The sequence below is a fragment of the Barbatula barbatula genome (genome assembly GCF_947034865.1).
Source record: "Barbatula barbatula genome assembly, chromosome: 17".
NCBI classification, from domain to species: domain Eukaryota; kingdom Metazoa; phylum Chordata; class Actinopteri; order Cypriniformes; family Nemacheilidae; genus Barbatula; species Barbatula barbatula.
In genome coordinates, this window is record NC_136780.1 from 8,576,276 (window position 1) to 8,592,596 (window position 16,321).

At 39.2% G+C, this 16,321-nt stretch overlaps 1 protein-coding gene across 1 annotated transcript; it reads left to right on the top strand.

Moving 5' to 3' along the window:
* Positions 1–6,672: 6,672 nt before the first annotated feature.
* Positions 6,673–15,923, top strand: perm1a (PPARGC1 and ESRR induced regulator, muscle 1a). Its single transcript, XM_079478863.1, has 5 exons — positions 6,673–6,836; positions 9,580–9,692; positions 10,050–13,604; positions 14,621–14,734; positions 14,974–15,923. The coding sequence occupies exons 3-5, from the start codon at positions 10,073–10,075 to the stop codon at positions 15,078–15,080; spliced, it is 3,753 nt and encodes a 1,250-aa protein (XP_079334989.1). The 5' UTR covers positions 6,673–6,836; positions 9,580–9,692; positions 10,050–10,072; the 3' UTR covers positions 15,081–15,923.
* The last annotated feature ends 398 nt before the right edge of the window (positions 15,924–16,321 follow it).

Sequence of the window (16,321 nt, forward strand, 5' to 3'; positions counted from 1 at the left end):
GTGTTTTGAGTTTCCCATTGTTTAGGCAGACTGGTGTTGTTCTTGGTGGCGGAGAGTGAAACCTCATTCCCAGCGTGCATCTCTCTGTGTTTGATTAAAACCGAGATGCTCGTGGAACTTTAACAGCTTGTGTTTCTTACCGACTCGTTTCTTTGAAGCTTAAGCAAAGTAATATTTACACATTCGTACGAGCGTCATTTACAGCGTGACATTAGATCAACACATGTATTCCATTGCTTTTGAAAGATGATAATAATAACTAAGGTTTGAACCAGTAAGTCTAACCTTGATGTTTTTCAAGATATGATAAAAAAAGGCAGTTTATACCTCTTTACATCAGTCCCGGCACCTCTAATCTGACAAAGAGCAGTGCTTAGAGTCATTGACCAGGTTTGCACAAAGACCGCCCGTTCTTAATGCGCCTGCCAATCACAAAGTAGAGTCTGAGAACTTGCTGTGCTACATGTGATTGCGATGACATCATGGGGATGGCTGTTAAGGAGCTGTGGACCTTGGGAGCTGTTTGCTGTCTGGCAGGTGTTTCTTTCTTTTTTAACTCTTTTTTTATTTTTTTCCTCTCATGCGGTGAATGAGAGAGTAAATATCACATCAAAGAGCAGGGCAGCTCTGCATTGAGCCGTGGGAGAGAGGGGCAGGCAGCTCCTGCAGAGAGGTATAAAAAGTTCTTGTCTCTTGTTGGCAAGGTATACCATAGATTAACGGCTCGGAGGGCCGTGTAGGCTTTTATTCACCGTCATAAGTCTGGCACACCGCAGTGTGATAACCTTGAAAAGTTATATGGTGCGTATTGAAATATGACAGAGTTATTAAACTCTCTCCTTTGGCCGAAGAAATGCTTGTGGCCTTAGAACGGCTTTAAAACCTTGTCCGACCTTTGACCTTTCCCCTTTTCTTGTGCTTCATTAAACAAGGCAACACACGAGTTGCAACTACTTATTATCCCACTGTTATGGCAACATTCAGGCAAATAAGCTCCAGCCTCTTGCCTCAGACCCTGTCGTCATCTACATAAGGGCCATTACCCTTCAGAAATCAGCACTTCTCCAGTGCTCTGTCCACAGCACTTGCTTGGAATTCACCTTATTGTTCAGAGAACGAGGTTGCTAGAACACAAATTCTTCCATGCTCTTAATGAGAGCAAATAATTGACTCATTGGTTATGTTAATGTAGTTGTTTTCACCACCAGATCTAATCCGAGGTCTCGCTGGTCTCATTTAGCACTGGGTAATTTGACAGCGCTGGTGAAGAATGTGCCATTCAACAGAAGAACTAAACATTAGGACTCTTCAAAAGCTTCATTTACCCGTACAAACAAACTTACAATGGATGAGACTTGCCGCACATAGAAAATGTGGAATGTACGTTTAGGATTGTGGTAATTATTTTAATTTATATAATTTATAGGGGCTTCCTAAACAAATTTTCACCCCCAAAGGAAAAATCATTTATTTACACGAATGTTGTTTGAACAATGTAAGCTGTTTTTTCTTTTGTGGAACACAAAGTTAGTTTTTTTCTCAATGCAGTCACAATGAATGTTGACTGAATCCATTGAATGCAACAACAACATTAAAGGAACAGTTCACCCAAAAAATATGTCTTCATATAGTCATCCTCAAGTTGATCCACACCTGTATACATTTACTTGTTTTGCTGAACCAGAGAAACATATTCGAAATAATTTTTGTGACCAAATTGTTCTTGGGCACTGTAATGACTATTATAGTAAGAATAAAAAACTATTATGGTAGCCAATGGTGCCCCAAAACTGTTTAGTTTACCACATTCTTCAAAATATCTTATTTTGTGTTCAACAGATCAAAGAAATGAATACTGGTTTAAAACAACTTGAGGGAGAGTAAATAATGACAGAATTTTCATTTTAGGTGAACTACGCCTTTAAATTATGTCAGGAACGTTTCCTTACATTTCTTCAAAAGCTTTAGTATGACTGCAGAAGATGCCCTTCTATGATACTTTCAGAGTCTGTTTTGAAGCTTAAAATATCAAATCTATTTTAATTATACTGGAATCAAAATGAACACAATTCTTCAAAATGTTTTCTTTTGTTTTCCAAGAGGAAAGGAGCCATACAGGTTTATAAGAACATGAGAGGGTGAGTAAATAATGACAGAATTTAGTTTTTTGGGGTCAACGAATCCTTTATTTTCTATGCACTAAGACTGAAGGCTGATGTCACCAGTGACGGATGAGTTTGTGATGTTTACCTAAATGGGAGAGAAATGCTGATCCAAATCAGAAACACACAGACTTCTCCAGAGAAGGAAACGTTTGTGCGTCTGGGGCCCTTTACCTGACAAATAAGATAAGATTTAACCAGAGCTCCTCTGAGACACGGCAATCCTGTAAGTCCCATTCTGAGGACTGGGAAAGGTGAGAGCTGGTAATTCAGATATGTTATTGGGATGTTAAACACTCTCCTTTCTGTAATGATCCCGTCAAAGTAATTACAAGTTTGGAAAGTAAATTTTCCCCTTGCTCAGACTTGAGCAGAGGCGCGTTTTTCAAACAACATCAGCGACCAAAAACATTTCAATCCATATTAATGATAAAAGGGTGTGTGTCTTTGGTGATTTATTGGAAGCCTGCAGGCACAAATAGTATCTCACAGATTAGATTAAACGAGTTGAAATACAAACAAGCCCCGTCTAAAATCCTGGCGTGCTGCAGGGGGAAGTCCAGGGAAAGCACCAGACCTCACTCCTCTCAATAGCAGGCTATTACTCTGTCTGACCGACCAATCCCAGAGCCACACAGTAAGGGAGTGTACCAAGAGAGAGCGAGGGCAGGAGTGAGTCCAGACGCATCCTCCCCTGGCCAAGCTGGGTGTGTTTGTGGTTAGAGAGCGGATGCCCTGTGATTTACTGTCTGTGCTCCAGTCTTGACGTCATCCCCCTCTCTCATCCCGCAGAGCCCAGCACGCGGGTGCACCGAACACTCCCTGAAGCAGTAATGTCTCAACGTTCCGCACGCATGGCTGCTCTGAGCTCTACTGTACATGCTCGGTGGCCCGAGGAGAACAGAAGAAGCAGTGTGTGAGCCATGGAACGTGGGCTGTAGACACACCCGGATGAGTGCGAGAATGGGATTTAACCATGTGATGACTGTACGTGTGTGTGTAGAGGTACAGGCTTAAAGATTCCAAATGAAGCCTGATTAAAGATCAATTGAAGAATGTTTTAAAATTCACCAAACAACGTTTTTATTCTGTTGTCTGATTCGGTGCTTTAAAGAGATTTGAATGCTGTATGACAATCTGAAGACCCTAACATCCGGAATGTCTAAGGAAGCATATATCTCAACTCAAAAACCCTTTGCTAAACTTAATAGTCTGTGAAGGACCATTGTAAAGCCTTCATTTAGAAAAAAGCAGACTTGTAACAGCCAGACAAATGGGTTTATGAAAGAACTTTGTAGATGTCTTGTCAAAAGTGCTATTTAAAGCATAACGGCTTATAACTGTGTGAAAGCACAACAAAAGCTCTGTTTAAACATTTCACCTCAAGGGACAGCGAAACACATCAGTGATTTTGTATGCACATCATTGTGAAAAGCCGTCGGACACAGCTGCTGCTGCTGATGTGACAGCAAAAATAATTGTTTAAAAATGTTATGCAGCATGCATAGATCCAAATGCCTCTGTAGAAAAGACTGTGAAAATATAAATGAGTAGAAATAAAAATGTGAGCATTTTCTCATTTATTGTCAGTTAGAGATTCATACTGTCTAGAAAGTGTAATTGGACACACGTTCCTGGCTCGAAGTTTACTTCCGGTCTGCATTTGTTTATCGTCCGGGTAGTAGCTAATAATAAAACTATTTTTTCTGTGTAGTATATTCATATTAATTTATATTTTATTGTAGAATAATTGTATTATATAAACAATTTGTTGAATTTTATCGTATATTACTTGTAACCTATAAACAATTTGTTAAAAAGGTCATGTAACTGTCGCAATAATGTCACCCTGTGGTCGATAATTTTATCCCTTAAAACCAATCTTTGAGCATCAACACATTTTTAAACATTTTTTTTTAACATAATTTTTCCTGTCTTAAAATAGCTTGAATGTAACTCTACGCCTCTGCTTCATTAAGTATATGCAGATGCAGTGATTATTTTAGCCTGAATCTATGCATCATCTTTGCATATTTATGCTTCAAATTGCAGATCCACAGGGGTTAAATGAGTTGCTGTGATTGGTTACAGGTTTATAATAAAAGACTCTTTTTTTAAAGACTATTTTTATCAGAAGTTAAGTTCGGGCCACAAAAGCCTTCATGCACAGTAATGTTGTTGCTTTGAAACCGTCTATAAGTTTTGTACTTATCTGGACATATCAACAAATCTGTCAGCATTGCTTATAAGCAGGCCCACTTAAAATTTGCATCTCAAAACATGACAAATTTCAGCATAATTCACATCATACTGATCTTTGTACATCTTTGTTATAACATTTTTGGCTAATTTGTTTATGCTTCCAGCTCCTAGTAGGACTGAGTACAAGGTGTAATTCCAGTCAATCAGCCCTGGAAATACCAAAGTCTGCATATTCCGCCTAGGCCTGCCTACTTGAAATACGTCTTTGCCCAGCAATATCTCTCATCGGTGCAATTCAACTCTTATAGAAGCCATTGTTTCTTTTACATTGTGGAAGCTGTCCAGAGCTGATTGGGCTGCGAGGAGTAATAGCTGGAGACCCGAGAGGTCAGAGGGCAATTCTCAGTCCATTCACAGCGTGCCTAAATGAATGAGTAGTGACAGCCGTGCTCTTGTTATCAGTCGTGATGAGTGACGGGGTGAGTGAAGAGGGTTCTGTGTCCAGCGCTGGTTTGTATAGGTCTGCAGGCATGCAGCATGTCAATGCTAGAGCTGGCCAGCGCCTGGCCCCGCCGGTTCCCATTGTTTTATGGGCACTGATAACCCAGGCGACCTCAGGAAAGCAGGTTTAGCCATCAGTCTGTGTGTGGTAGAGGGCCTGTCAGACCTTTGTCATCAGATCACTCATTAACAAACACTTCCACCAGTGGAGAATGGATCTCTGATCGGTCCTGGTATGTTTAACTCAGAGCAAACACACACAAGCCGTGCGGGAGGTTGAGGGGATGTGGTGTGTCTGTCTGGAAAGATATTTTTTTGAAGGGTTTCCTGTTAACCAACCCCCACCCTGGGGTCAGTGACAGACCTGCTAATACATACTGCTAATTCATGCAACAAATTGATATATACTGTATGCGAAACGCTGCTGTACAGTATCATTTATGAATAGAAGACATTCTGCAGTAACTTAAACTGGAATAAGTCATGGTGACGTTGTTATTTCCTATTTTTGGTATTGAGACTAATATCTATTTAAAGGTGTTTCATGATTTGTGATGTTAAGTATCTATAATTTTAAATTCTATAATCTTTTATTCACCCTGATGTCATTCATAATATGTATATGACTTTTTCTTCTGTGGAACACAAGAGAAGATAGTTTGAGAAAAGTCTCAGTAAATGTTGTGTCCATAAATGGAAGTCAGTGGGGTCCAGGGTCTTTTGGTTAATAACGTTCTTCAAAATATCCTATTTTGTGTACTGCCGAAGACAGTCATACAGGTTTTGTATGTCAGTGGGGTAGGTAAATGCTGAAAGAATAAAAAAATGGACTTTCCCTTTAAGCTAGATTGTAATGTGTTTGAAAAGTATGATTATTAATCAGTTGTTAGTTGAGTATTATATTATACATTTATTTAGTATAGTATTTAGGAAAGTACTAGGGAGGAGGTTTTTACACTAAAAATATCACTCGTCCTATTCCTGTCTGCGTGACCTTAGGTTTTTCAAAAAATGATTCACCGTGGAAAGGAAGCTGTGGTCTGAGACCCTTCCAAAGAGCCTCCCAAGAGTGCAGCCCGCCCTGTGCAGAGTGAGATACTGTTCTTCATGGATCTTAGCCAAGCTTATGAGTCAGAGAAGTTCTGATGTATCTCTTGATGTAAACACACAAAATAAGCCCTGATATAAACGTATAAATGCATATCGGAAAAGATATATATATATATATATTTATTGGTTTATTTATTTATATACTCAGGAACTTTGAGTGTCTAAACTTTATAGTGTTCTTGACAATTTGTGCACTGCCAAAACCCAAGAATAATCCTTTCAACACATCGCGGGTTGTTGTATGTGAAACTGCAGTTCAGAGAGCCCATGCGCTCAGTGAGTTCGCGAACTTTTACTGTCCTCTGTCAGATTAATCTGCGCTACCACCTTGTGGCCAACATTGGTATATCAGTCTTAAATCAGTCTTCCGACACTTAATATTTTACAGTTGAAAACGGAAACGCAGTAATTTTCCGCAGCATATAACATATTTATTTATATTTATGAATATCTTTTATCTTGAATACCAATTTTATTCGGCATTTAAAATATGTAATATCGACTTAACATTAGCTTTCTTTACTTATGTGCCTACGGTCGGAACCTGACACCAACGTGTTGCAAATCCCGTCAATCATCAGTAAGCCTATAACTGAAACCTTGCGAAAAGCTTAAATGAGCAGTTCGTAGCCCCCTTAACGACATTCAACCTTTTGTAAATAATGGGATGAAGTAAAACACGGCTGAGGTAACGTTCAGGGTGTCTGGTGACCGACCGCTATCACTCAGGTGCTCTCACGAGACAATGCGAGATTGTTCGTCAGGTGCTCCCGCGTGGAGGATGAGCTCCAAGCGACTGGCAGTCAAATTCCCTCATTGTCTAGCATCAGTAAATCGTCGTCTAGTGCCCGCGGCTCAAAGGTAAAGATTACGAATAGACAAAGTGATGCACGTTTACACAATACAGTACCTATATGTTGACAGATTTGTCTGTTACGCTACGCAAACGGATTTTTTCCCCCGGAACAGTCGTTAAGTCGGTTTAGGAACGACCGAAGTGACTGTATTTCAGTGGCCACTGTTTTTCTTTTTTGCATATTGCAACTGCAACACAATTTAATAACTTAATAAATAACTGAGCTACTTATAATGTAACAGGGGGTTAACAATATTAGCAATATGTGATGGTTGTGCGTCCATGGCGAATGACAGGGGTCACGTGTTTAAAAACAAGACTAGCGCGACTTTGTATCATGAGTAGGGTCATTTATATCGCCATTTTACATCATTTAAAAAAACAAGGAAAAAGTTAAAGGCACTCTTATTGGATAAAAGTGTCTGCTGAAGGAGTAAATGTACATTTAAAGTTAGACATCAATTGGCATTTGCAATAATAACTGCATCATTCTTCAAAACTGAACACGCATCCAGACCGGCAGCCAGAATTAAAACCCTTTTAATGAAAAATAACCTGAACCTGCCTTTTAGCACCTGCTTAACTGTAAAGAAGCCAAGCCATGCGTCACTTGACCTGGGTGTTTCTGTTTACAAGGGATTGAAGAGTCAAGCGTTAAATGGTCGCAGCTGAAACAGCGGTACAATTAGAGAAAAAACACTGCTGTATTAGCCACTGTTAAGTAGTGCAAACAGATCCCAATCTTAATCCTAGAACCTGATTTATTGGGCTTAATCCTGTTGATGAAAACAGAATCCCACCCACGTTCAGACAGCCCACCGCCCCAGGTACAGAAGACTTGCAAGACGAGGCTCCCTCGTAAAGCTCTGATGAATTGATACTGTAGGACCTTCCTGGGCACGATGCCCAGTCTGTGGTTGGTTAATTGGTGAGGGGGTCGTTTTTCCACACAAGGCAGAATCAAACGTATAAAGGTCGTGAATAATTAAAGGAGTGAATGGAGAGTGGGTTTTGTCGGCCTGAATGTCAAGCAAACTTCTCACTTCAAAAAGACTCCAATAACATTCCATCTGTGAAAGAAAACGTGAGTCGAGCGCCAATCACTAGTTATTCACTGTGCAGACTTTGGTTCTCACTTATCTCTTTTAGCAACATTATATCAAAGACAACGTTAAAACAATATGGTTTTTGTATGCTACAATTTGTCCCCTCCCTGTGGAGATTTGTCTGGACTCTTGGATGGATGGCGGAAGAACAGAAGGCATGAGTGTTTTCAGACGTTGCTTAGATCTGTGCAGATAATGGGATAATGAAAGATCCGTTATCTTAATATTATAATGACTTAATAGCAGCATTCAGCAGCAAATTAGGTGGGTTAGTTAATCCCACTGTCTACATTTATAATCTTGAAGTCTCTACACATTTGACATACCAGCTTTAGACTGAATGAAGCTAGCACAATGTATGTACTGTATATGCACGTTATATATTCAAATGCAAATCATTGTTGTATTGATTAAATTTGCTTTTAATATATTCATGATTCTATTTCAAGTTAAACGACACTTGCGTAATCTGTGCTTTGCCGCTGGATGTGTTTTTATCTGTGCTTTGCAGCAGCATGTGTTTTTATCACCGCAGAGGTGCCTGGTCGCCAGCGGTGTATCAAATGATCAAAAATGTGAATGTGCTCTGTGACATTAATACCTTGAGTGGTATTCACCACGATGTCACTCTGAGCAGTGGTCTCTACATACACCCCAGAATGCTGGCAACAGACAGACTCATATGACCGACTGCTTTCAGCGGTAAACTGGTGAAGTCTCTTTGACGCGGGGAATACAATCCTTTGGTTTTCTCATACAGTGCCAATACCAGACCTGACAAGTGATATTAAATTGAAAGTTAAAAATGATAAACTACACTGTACCTAAACAACTTTTTGGTTATTCACACCCCATGCACAAAAGACAAAATGCATCTACAGTCGTGGAAAAAATTAACCAGTTAAAGGCCATTTTCAGTTTTTCTGTATTTGCTATTTTTAGGCTTTTTGTGAAATACTAACAATTTATCTCCCAAAATTCAAACTAAAATATGGTTTCTACTTACATTTATTTGCAGGAATGGAAATTGGAGAAACAGGTCAACATAACAGAAAAGATGCTCTGTATGTTTATAGATCTCAAATTCTTCAAGGAAAACAAGTTCATGTTCACTTTTAAGTCATATTTGTACATGTATTTAGGAAAAGTTAAAATATATTTTTTTTATGTGATAACTTTGATCACATTTTCATGTGTCACTCTTTCACATTGCTTTTGGATGTCTTTCTCAATCCTGAGGTTAGATTTTATGTAGATTTTGCAGACACTGTACTGGAACGGTACATCTAGAAATGATGATTAAATGAAGATTTGGTGTGGTCTCTTATTTTTTCCACGGCTGTATGCACATAAGCAAGTTAACCAACACATGCAAAATCCTTGATATCCCTCACTAATGCCCCATTGCTAATATGTCATTTTTACTGAGACATGGCTTCTTCTGCTGTGTTTTTGACATTCTGAAAACAATTGTGATATACAGCCCTGTGGCAGAATTTACTGCCTTGTTAACTTCCCAGCTATGGCGCTTGATCTCTATACATGTGGGGTACTGGTGAGGGGCCACAGAGAGAGAGAAAGAGAGAGAGTACTGCGTGTATTTCGTGATGTCAAACGCTTGTCTATTTATAACGAATTATAGGGCCTGTGGCACACCTCTCTACTTGGAAGGACACACTTCAAAGGGCACTCACTGTGCCTGACAGAGTCACTGTGCACTGCTCAGAGACATCTACACACCACACCACTGAACAGGTAATGAACATGACTGCTTTTGCGTTGATATAGTATGAGTGTGCATACTAAAGAGAAAATCACTGAAGCTAAACTTTTTTTGATGTAGTGGAAGAAAGTAAATGAATAAAATAAACAGCTAGAGATATGCTTGACTATTTGTTAATTATTATAAAAATAATTGTAATTAGCAAGGCAAGTGACTAAGTCACAAGTGAATCATTTGTGATTAGATGCAAAAGGTTTTGTCTTAGCTTTTCTATCAACCTGTATAGTACACATGTACAGATTAAATGTCTGTCAGCTGATACATACTCTGTGCCTATTTTTGTTTATCTGTTAATGTCATGACATTCATTCTTCTGATTGCTGTTTCAGAGCCTGTGTTTCGTTCTTGCAAAATGGATGACTTTGAATACAGCTTGCACATCTCTGATCAAGACTGGGATGCTTTTTTCCAGGAATGTGAAGAATGCAATTTGCTCTCTGCGGGTCTTGCCAGCCGAGAGGACTCTGGCACGAGCGACATTGATGAGAGGGGCAGCCAGTTTCTAGACGTGACCGGACTCCCAGGTACTGCAGAATCAACAGAGCCTGATCTTCAGATAGATGGCCCCCCGGACTGCGAGGGTTCGCCTGTAGACAATTACCTCAGCAATTATGGGATAGGTAGTCCGGTGCAGGTACTCTCTGGAAGTGAGGAGGACCTGCACCTTCAGACTGTCAATCTTTTCTTTGAGCAGTTAAAAAGCATCACAGTAGATGAACAGCCCTTGGAACAAAGCCATGTTGAAAACTGTGGAAGTGAGAAGACGGACCATCTGGAGAGTTTGATTGATAAGCAGGATATTCAGTTTGTGGTTATTTGTCCATCTGGCAGAAATGAGGCAAGTTCTAAAGGAGAGATCTCTAAGAAGGGTGAGGCTGATACCTGGGGCAGCACAGCTTTACAAAAAGCTGTAATGCCCACATGTATTAATGCACAGGTAAATGCATCAGATTTATCTGAAAGAGAGGCGGTCAATGGAGGGGAGTCATTGTCATCTCAGCTAATTACAGTAGGAGTGAAACGACAGCAGGAGAAAAGGCGTTGTGATCTCAGTGCAGAGCTTAAGCTGAAAACTAAAACAAAGCCACTAGACAAAGAGAAAATGCCACCCATGGAGATAGTTAACTGGATAGATATGACGGTCTTAAATCCAACAAAGGGAAACATTGCTCAGTTGGAGATGGGAAGCAGTTCTGACTCAAAAGTTTCACCAATCATTCAGATCCCAGTCTCACCTTTCAATCTCCGGAGAAAGAGAAGAAAGAAGAAGAGAATTAGTATGGAGGCAGGAGAGATGAGTCCTGGACATGAGGCTCAGATACGAGTCCATCAAAGTGAATCGGTGGAAGAGAGATTCGTTCAGAGAGAAGAGATAAATAATCTTCCTAAAATGTTCAAAACGATTGAGCCACCTTCAGAAATGAAAATCTCTCCGATACTGCATAATAGTGATCATTTATTGCAAAGCTTTGTTGTTGGTGCTGAGGCTCCAACTGGCTTAAAGTGTTCGAAAAGTTTGCCAGTATCTTTTACCACATTTGATTTGGAGACAAAACCTCAAGTCAGACAAACAAGCATATGCAATATTTCCAAAAGCTTGAATGAAATGTCTTTTGTAAACAATAGACAATTGAAAGCTGAGGTCTGTCTGAAGTCCATATTGGATGAGAAAGTTCTAAATGTACAAGAAAGTGACATTGCATTAAATATAACAGAATCTGCTCCCACCGTACAGTTAAGAGAGATAGACTGTTCTCCAACTCCTAGCATGAGAGAAACCATATCAGAGTCTGTAAGTGATAATTCTCCAGCAGGGTGTCAAAGGAAATCCTTATTATCTCCTAACATTTCCAGTGCAGCTGATTCAACAGAGCCTCTTTCCTCTTTAGTCTCTTTCAACTTGACTGAGGACACACATAGAGATGTATCCTGTTTGGGAAATGAGATTGACTGCTTTGCATTTAAAAGTGAACAAAACTTGCCAAGCAGATGGAATATGACAGGGATTTCAGACGTCCAACAAAGCAGCTTGTCTGTAATGGAGAAGAGAGATGAAGTAGAACCTTGCTCAGATGGAAACACTTCAAAAATGTTTTCACAGAGTACTTTGTGTAAAGAGAGAGCTGTTACTTGCGTTGACATTTTAAAATCTCAAACTTGTCAACTAAGAATGGGTAGCCATTTAAGCGAGACACTTTTAGAGCCTGAATGTAATATGGTGAAAAATACTGTTGTTTCTGATGTAAAAGATGGGGGACATATTCAAAACAATAGTGAGGTGTTAATGGTGAATGCCTCTCTCATAAAACCAGATAATTCAACTCAAGAATCTGAAGATAAGACAGACAAGAGTGTAAATGAAGATGGTGCGGTTGAATTCAAGAATAACAGTGAACATCTATTAAATGATATCGCCATCAGATCAATTGAACACATTTTCAATGAACACCCAACCCAGAATGCTTTATCAGATGTGTCAGAGATATCTCCTCCCACAGCTGCTGAAAGCCAGGGCACGTTCTCCTGTCCTCCTGAGTCAGAAAGTGGATCCAAAGATCCAGAGACTATTGTTCTTGATGCAGATCAAATTCCATCCCCTGTGTTTGCCATCTCCTCATTTTGGAATGAAATGGAAAAGCTAACCATCAATGACATTTTGCGGCTACGGATGATCGGGAGTGCCCACCAACCCAGCCTTCTGACCCAGCCAGATGATAGAAACGTCGCAGATAATACTGACGCTGCAGACTCCGGTTACTTTACACAACCAGATGACTCTAAATCAGAGCGCTTGAGTGGAGACATGTCTTTCATATCTGATTTAGGTGAAGATCTCACACAGCTTCAAACTCAATATTCTTTGAAGCAAGATGACAAGTCGTGTGGGTTTCCCAGCAGGTCCTGTAGCGTGACTTGGGAGAATGATTCCGAACCAGCGATGGTGGGTGAGGATGTGGTGTACATCAGCTCTGAAACCGCTCTTCCTGAACATCTCTATGCAGCTGATGCCCAACCGTGCTTCAGAAAAATGTGCAAGAATATTACCGTGCAGAACCTGCAAGATCTTGAGGCTCAACCGATCAAACAAATTATGAGAAATGCTTCGCTGCATTCGATACATTCAGAAACAGAGGATCCTTTCTACCATGTGAACACATCGTACCCGACATGCTTGTCTGACGATGAGGACATGGACAGCGGTGGCATCACGTTTTCTGAAATAATCCAGTATTTCTTTGGTGATGATGAACCTGAACGGTGTTCTTCTCGTACAGACAATAATGCAACCGCGTCCTACCTGGAGGAATCGGGCACATCTGTGCCAGAGATGTATGATCATTTCTTCTCAGAGTTTGATTGTGGAAGCTTTTTTAATCCGTTTGAAAATGAATCGGGTGGAAAGGATCAAATGGTACCCATTTTCTCCTGCACCCGCACTGCTACCAGAAACCTTCAGTTTCCAGAAGCGTATGATTATTTCTTCCCCGAATCCCCTGTCAATTCAGATGATGAGAATGATTATTCACCCATCAAGGTGGTGTCACGATATGACCAGAAGTCTTCCAACCACTATTCTGTTGCATCAACAGACATGTATGAGCACTTCTATCCTGAAGACACTTTTCAAAGCGACCTCCTCTGGGCAAACCCATTTTCACTCAGAAGAATTCGATGCACTGACCCTGCAGTCCCTGAAGAGAACTCATGGGCTCTCACCCCGGTGAAGCCATTTCACAAAGGTATACAGTCTATCACTGTGATAGGCTCTGATGACAAACCCTTTCCAGATTCATTGTACTTCAACCTGGAGAACCGCATCTTCATGCAGCTGGCTGAGCAACAGAAGAAATGTATGGAGATGCAGACTGTTGTTGCTGACCCAAGTAAGATCTTCAGTATTTCTACCACTTTAAAAACACCAGCTTCTGTTGTTCACAACATGTTCATTATGTGAGGGTATTACTTGTCCCTTTCAAACATTATCAGTATTCTCCAGTTTAATTTTAAACTGTCATACTCAAGTGAGGACTAGCAACACCATAGGACTAACAGACCCTTACCTAACATAATATATTGTCTGGAAATATATTATGTAAGTGTAGAAAATAGATTTTTCTACATTTACTGGAAATAATTGTTTTAATATTTAAACAAACTATTGTTGCTGTCCTTCTGAAACCTTGGATGTCCAAATTCGCTGGTTTTCATGAAATGAAAATAACACCGTGCCTTTTAAATGTCAAAGTTGACTTTTTAATACTTTTAGTTGGTTGGATATTTGCAAAACCCAGTGACAAACATAAAGGGTGACTAATAATATTGATTTATGGCAAAATAGAGATGAATGGAAAGCTAGTAATATTCCTCTAATTTATGATGCAGTTTTTATCTTTCTCGTGTTTTCTTATTGAACAACATTAATTTCAGGATTTAAAAATCAAACTGGGCAGTTAAAAGGGTAAACAGGTTAGACATTGTCCTTTTTGGATACATTTATATTTACCAGCTCTGTTACCTCCCCGTATAACACTCATCCCATCCGAATAGGGCTTTATTCAACTCTCACCCCTTTCTCTGTCAGTAACAGCTGACTTTGTTGTCACATACAGATCCATGATCAGGCCAGTGGAATGGCTGTACGTGCAAGTCTTCACTCATATTGGGCAGCTTCTCAAATATGCCATGTGCCAAAATTCGTGATCACATTATTTGCACTAGGAAGTGCAAATAAAAATAGAATAACCTTGCCAGGGTGCTCACATAATAATTTGTGCTGTAGTCATATGCATTTACTTCTTTAAATACAGCATGTTTTTATAGTTTAGATATAGATTGAATCGTTTATTTTTGAATAATTAAATTAAAAATGTCACATTACGTTTATATGCCTCTTTTGTAGGATTGGATGCCCCATTTTTGCCACTTAAACAGGCAGACATGTGCTTGGTTTGTATTGCATTTGCCTCCTGGGTTCTTAAATCGGCGAGTCCAGGAGCAGACACCTGGAAAGCTGGTATGTATATTTATTGTCCTGTGTATACTTGTATACTATCCGTTGACATAATTTGCTTTCCCTCGGTTAATGTGCAGGATGTGTTTGTCCTGACCCATTCTAATGAGCATAGTTATTCTTTTTCAACAAAGTTAACATTTTAGTTTTTGTAATTGAGGGAAGCAGACTTTTCCGCTTGCATCAGATAATGTAGGAGATTTTCATACAGTAAATCATGATATGTTCTCTTTATTTTTCAGCTCTCCTGGCGAACGTCAGTGCGCTCTCGGCCATACGATACCTGCGTAGACACAAGAGGGAGGAGGTTTCTGGAAAAACTCCCCTGCGTCAGATAGAGCCTGCATAACCCCGTTTTAGCTCAGCCCATCCTCACAGATCTCATTTCAATCACATCACACTTTTTCCATGTAATCCTAAAGGGTGATGGTGAATGTCATACACATGCATGCAGGTAATTTTCCATTTTTCTCAGTGCATTTCATTTGGATTAATGCATTATTTAAATTGTTGTTGTAACTCAGAAACCTACTGTATACAGTAGATGCAACACAATTATAAATGTGTTAATGATGTTTAATGTATGAAATGACCAAAGCCTTTGATCGAATATGTGTTGTGAAAGAGCACTGGTAGGTTTATAGATGTGATTGCGAGATACTTACGAAAGTGTCATGGCGAGGTTGCATAGTAAATGTATGTACTTGTGGATTGTTTATTGGAGGAGTGATCTGTGCAGATAGAAAGTTAAAGGGATACTCCACCCAAACATTATGTCCTGCTCACCCTCAAGTTGTTCCAAAGGTGCCCTACAACCGTTTGCTTTCCTAAATTCTTCAAAATATCTCATTTCTTTTTTTATTTTAATATCTTAAAAATGATACAATATTTTTTCATAATATAATAGACAATTATGTCCCAGAAATGTCAGTTGTTAACCTTTTTCAGATATCTTTATTTTTGTTTTGACCTTTGATTTTGCCAGTTTGACGCTACATGACTTTTTAAAGGGAAAAAACTTTTTTAGCCCTTTTCGTAAAAAATGTAACCAGTGATATTTATTTCAACTGTTTAAGAAAGGGACAAGAACAGTGAATTTGTTAAAATGTGCTCAGGACTTGACATTTACTTTACACTTCTAATTGTTACCAGCAGGTGGCAGCAAAAGTATGTTGATAAATCTGTGCATACCACTCTTGTTTTCGTTTTTTCTAAATTCATGCGTCATAAATTTTGACACAACATTTACATTTGTCGCTATTCAATACAAATATACTGTTGAAAAGTGATATGACACACATGGTAAAATTCTTCAGGAACATATTTTAATTAAAAAAAGTAAACAATTCAAAAGTAAACCACACTTTTATATTTACAGTGTTCAGATAAAGCGTTACAGCTATGGTCTATTATCACGGTGTAAAAACCATAGAAAACCACATTTAAACATAATAATAATAAAAATAATTGATAATATATAAACTATTAAATATTAAATAAAGAAATATTTACATCTGCTGTGTACCTAAAATGTTATACTTACAGTGTCCAAAAGTCTGCAGAAACTAAATGCAAGAACTTCCAAAAGCT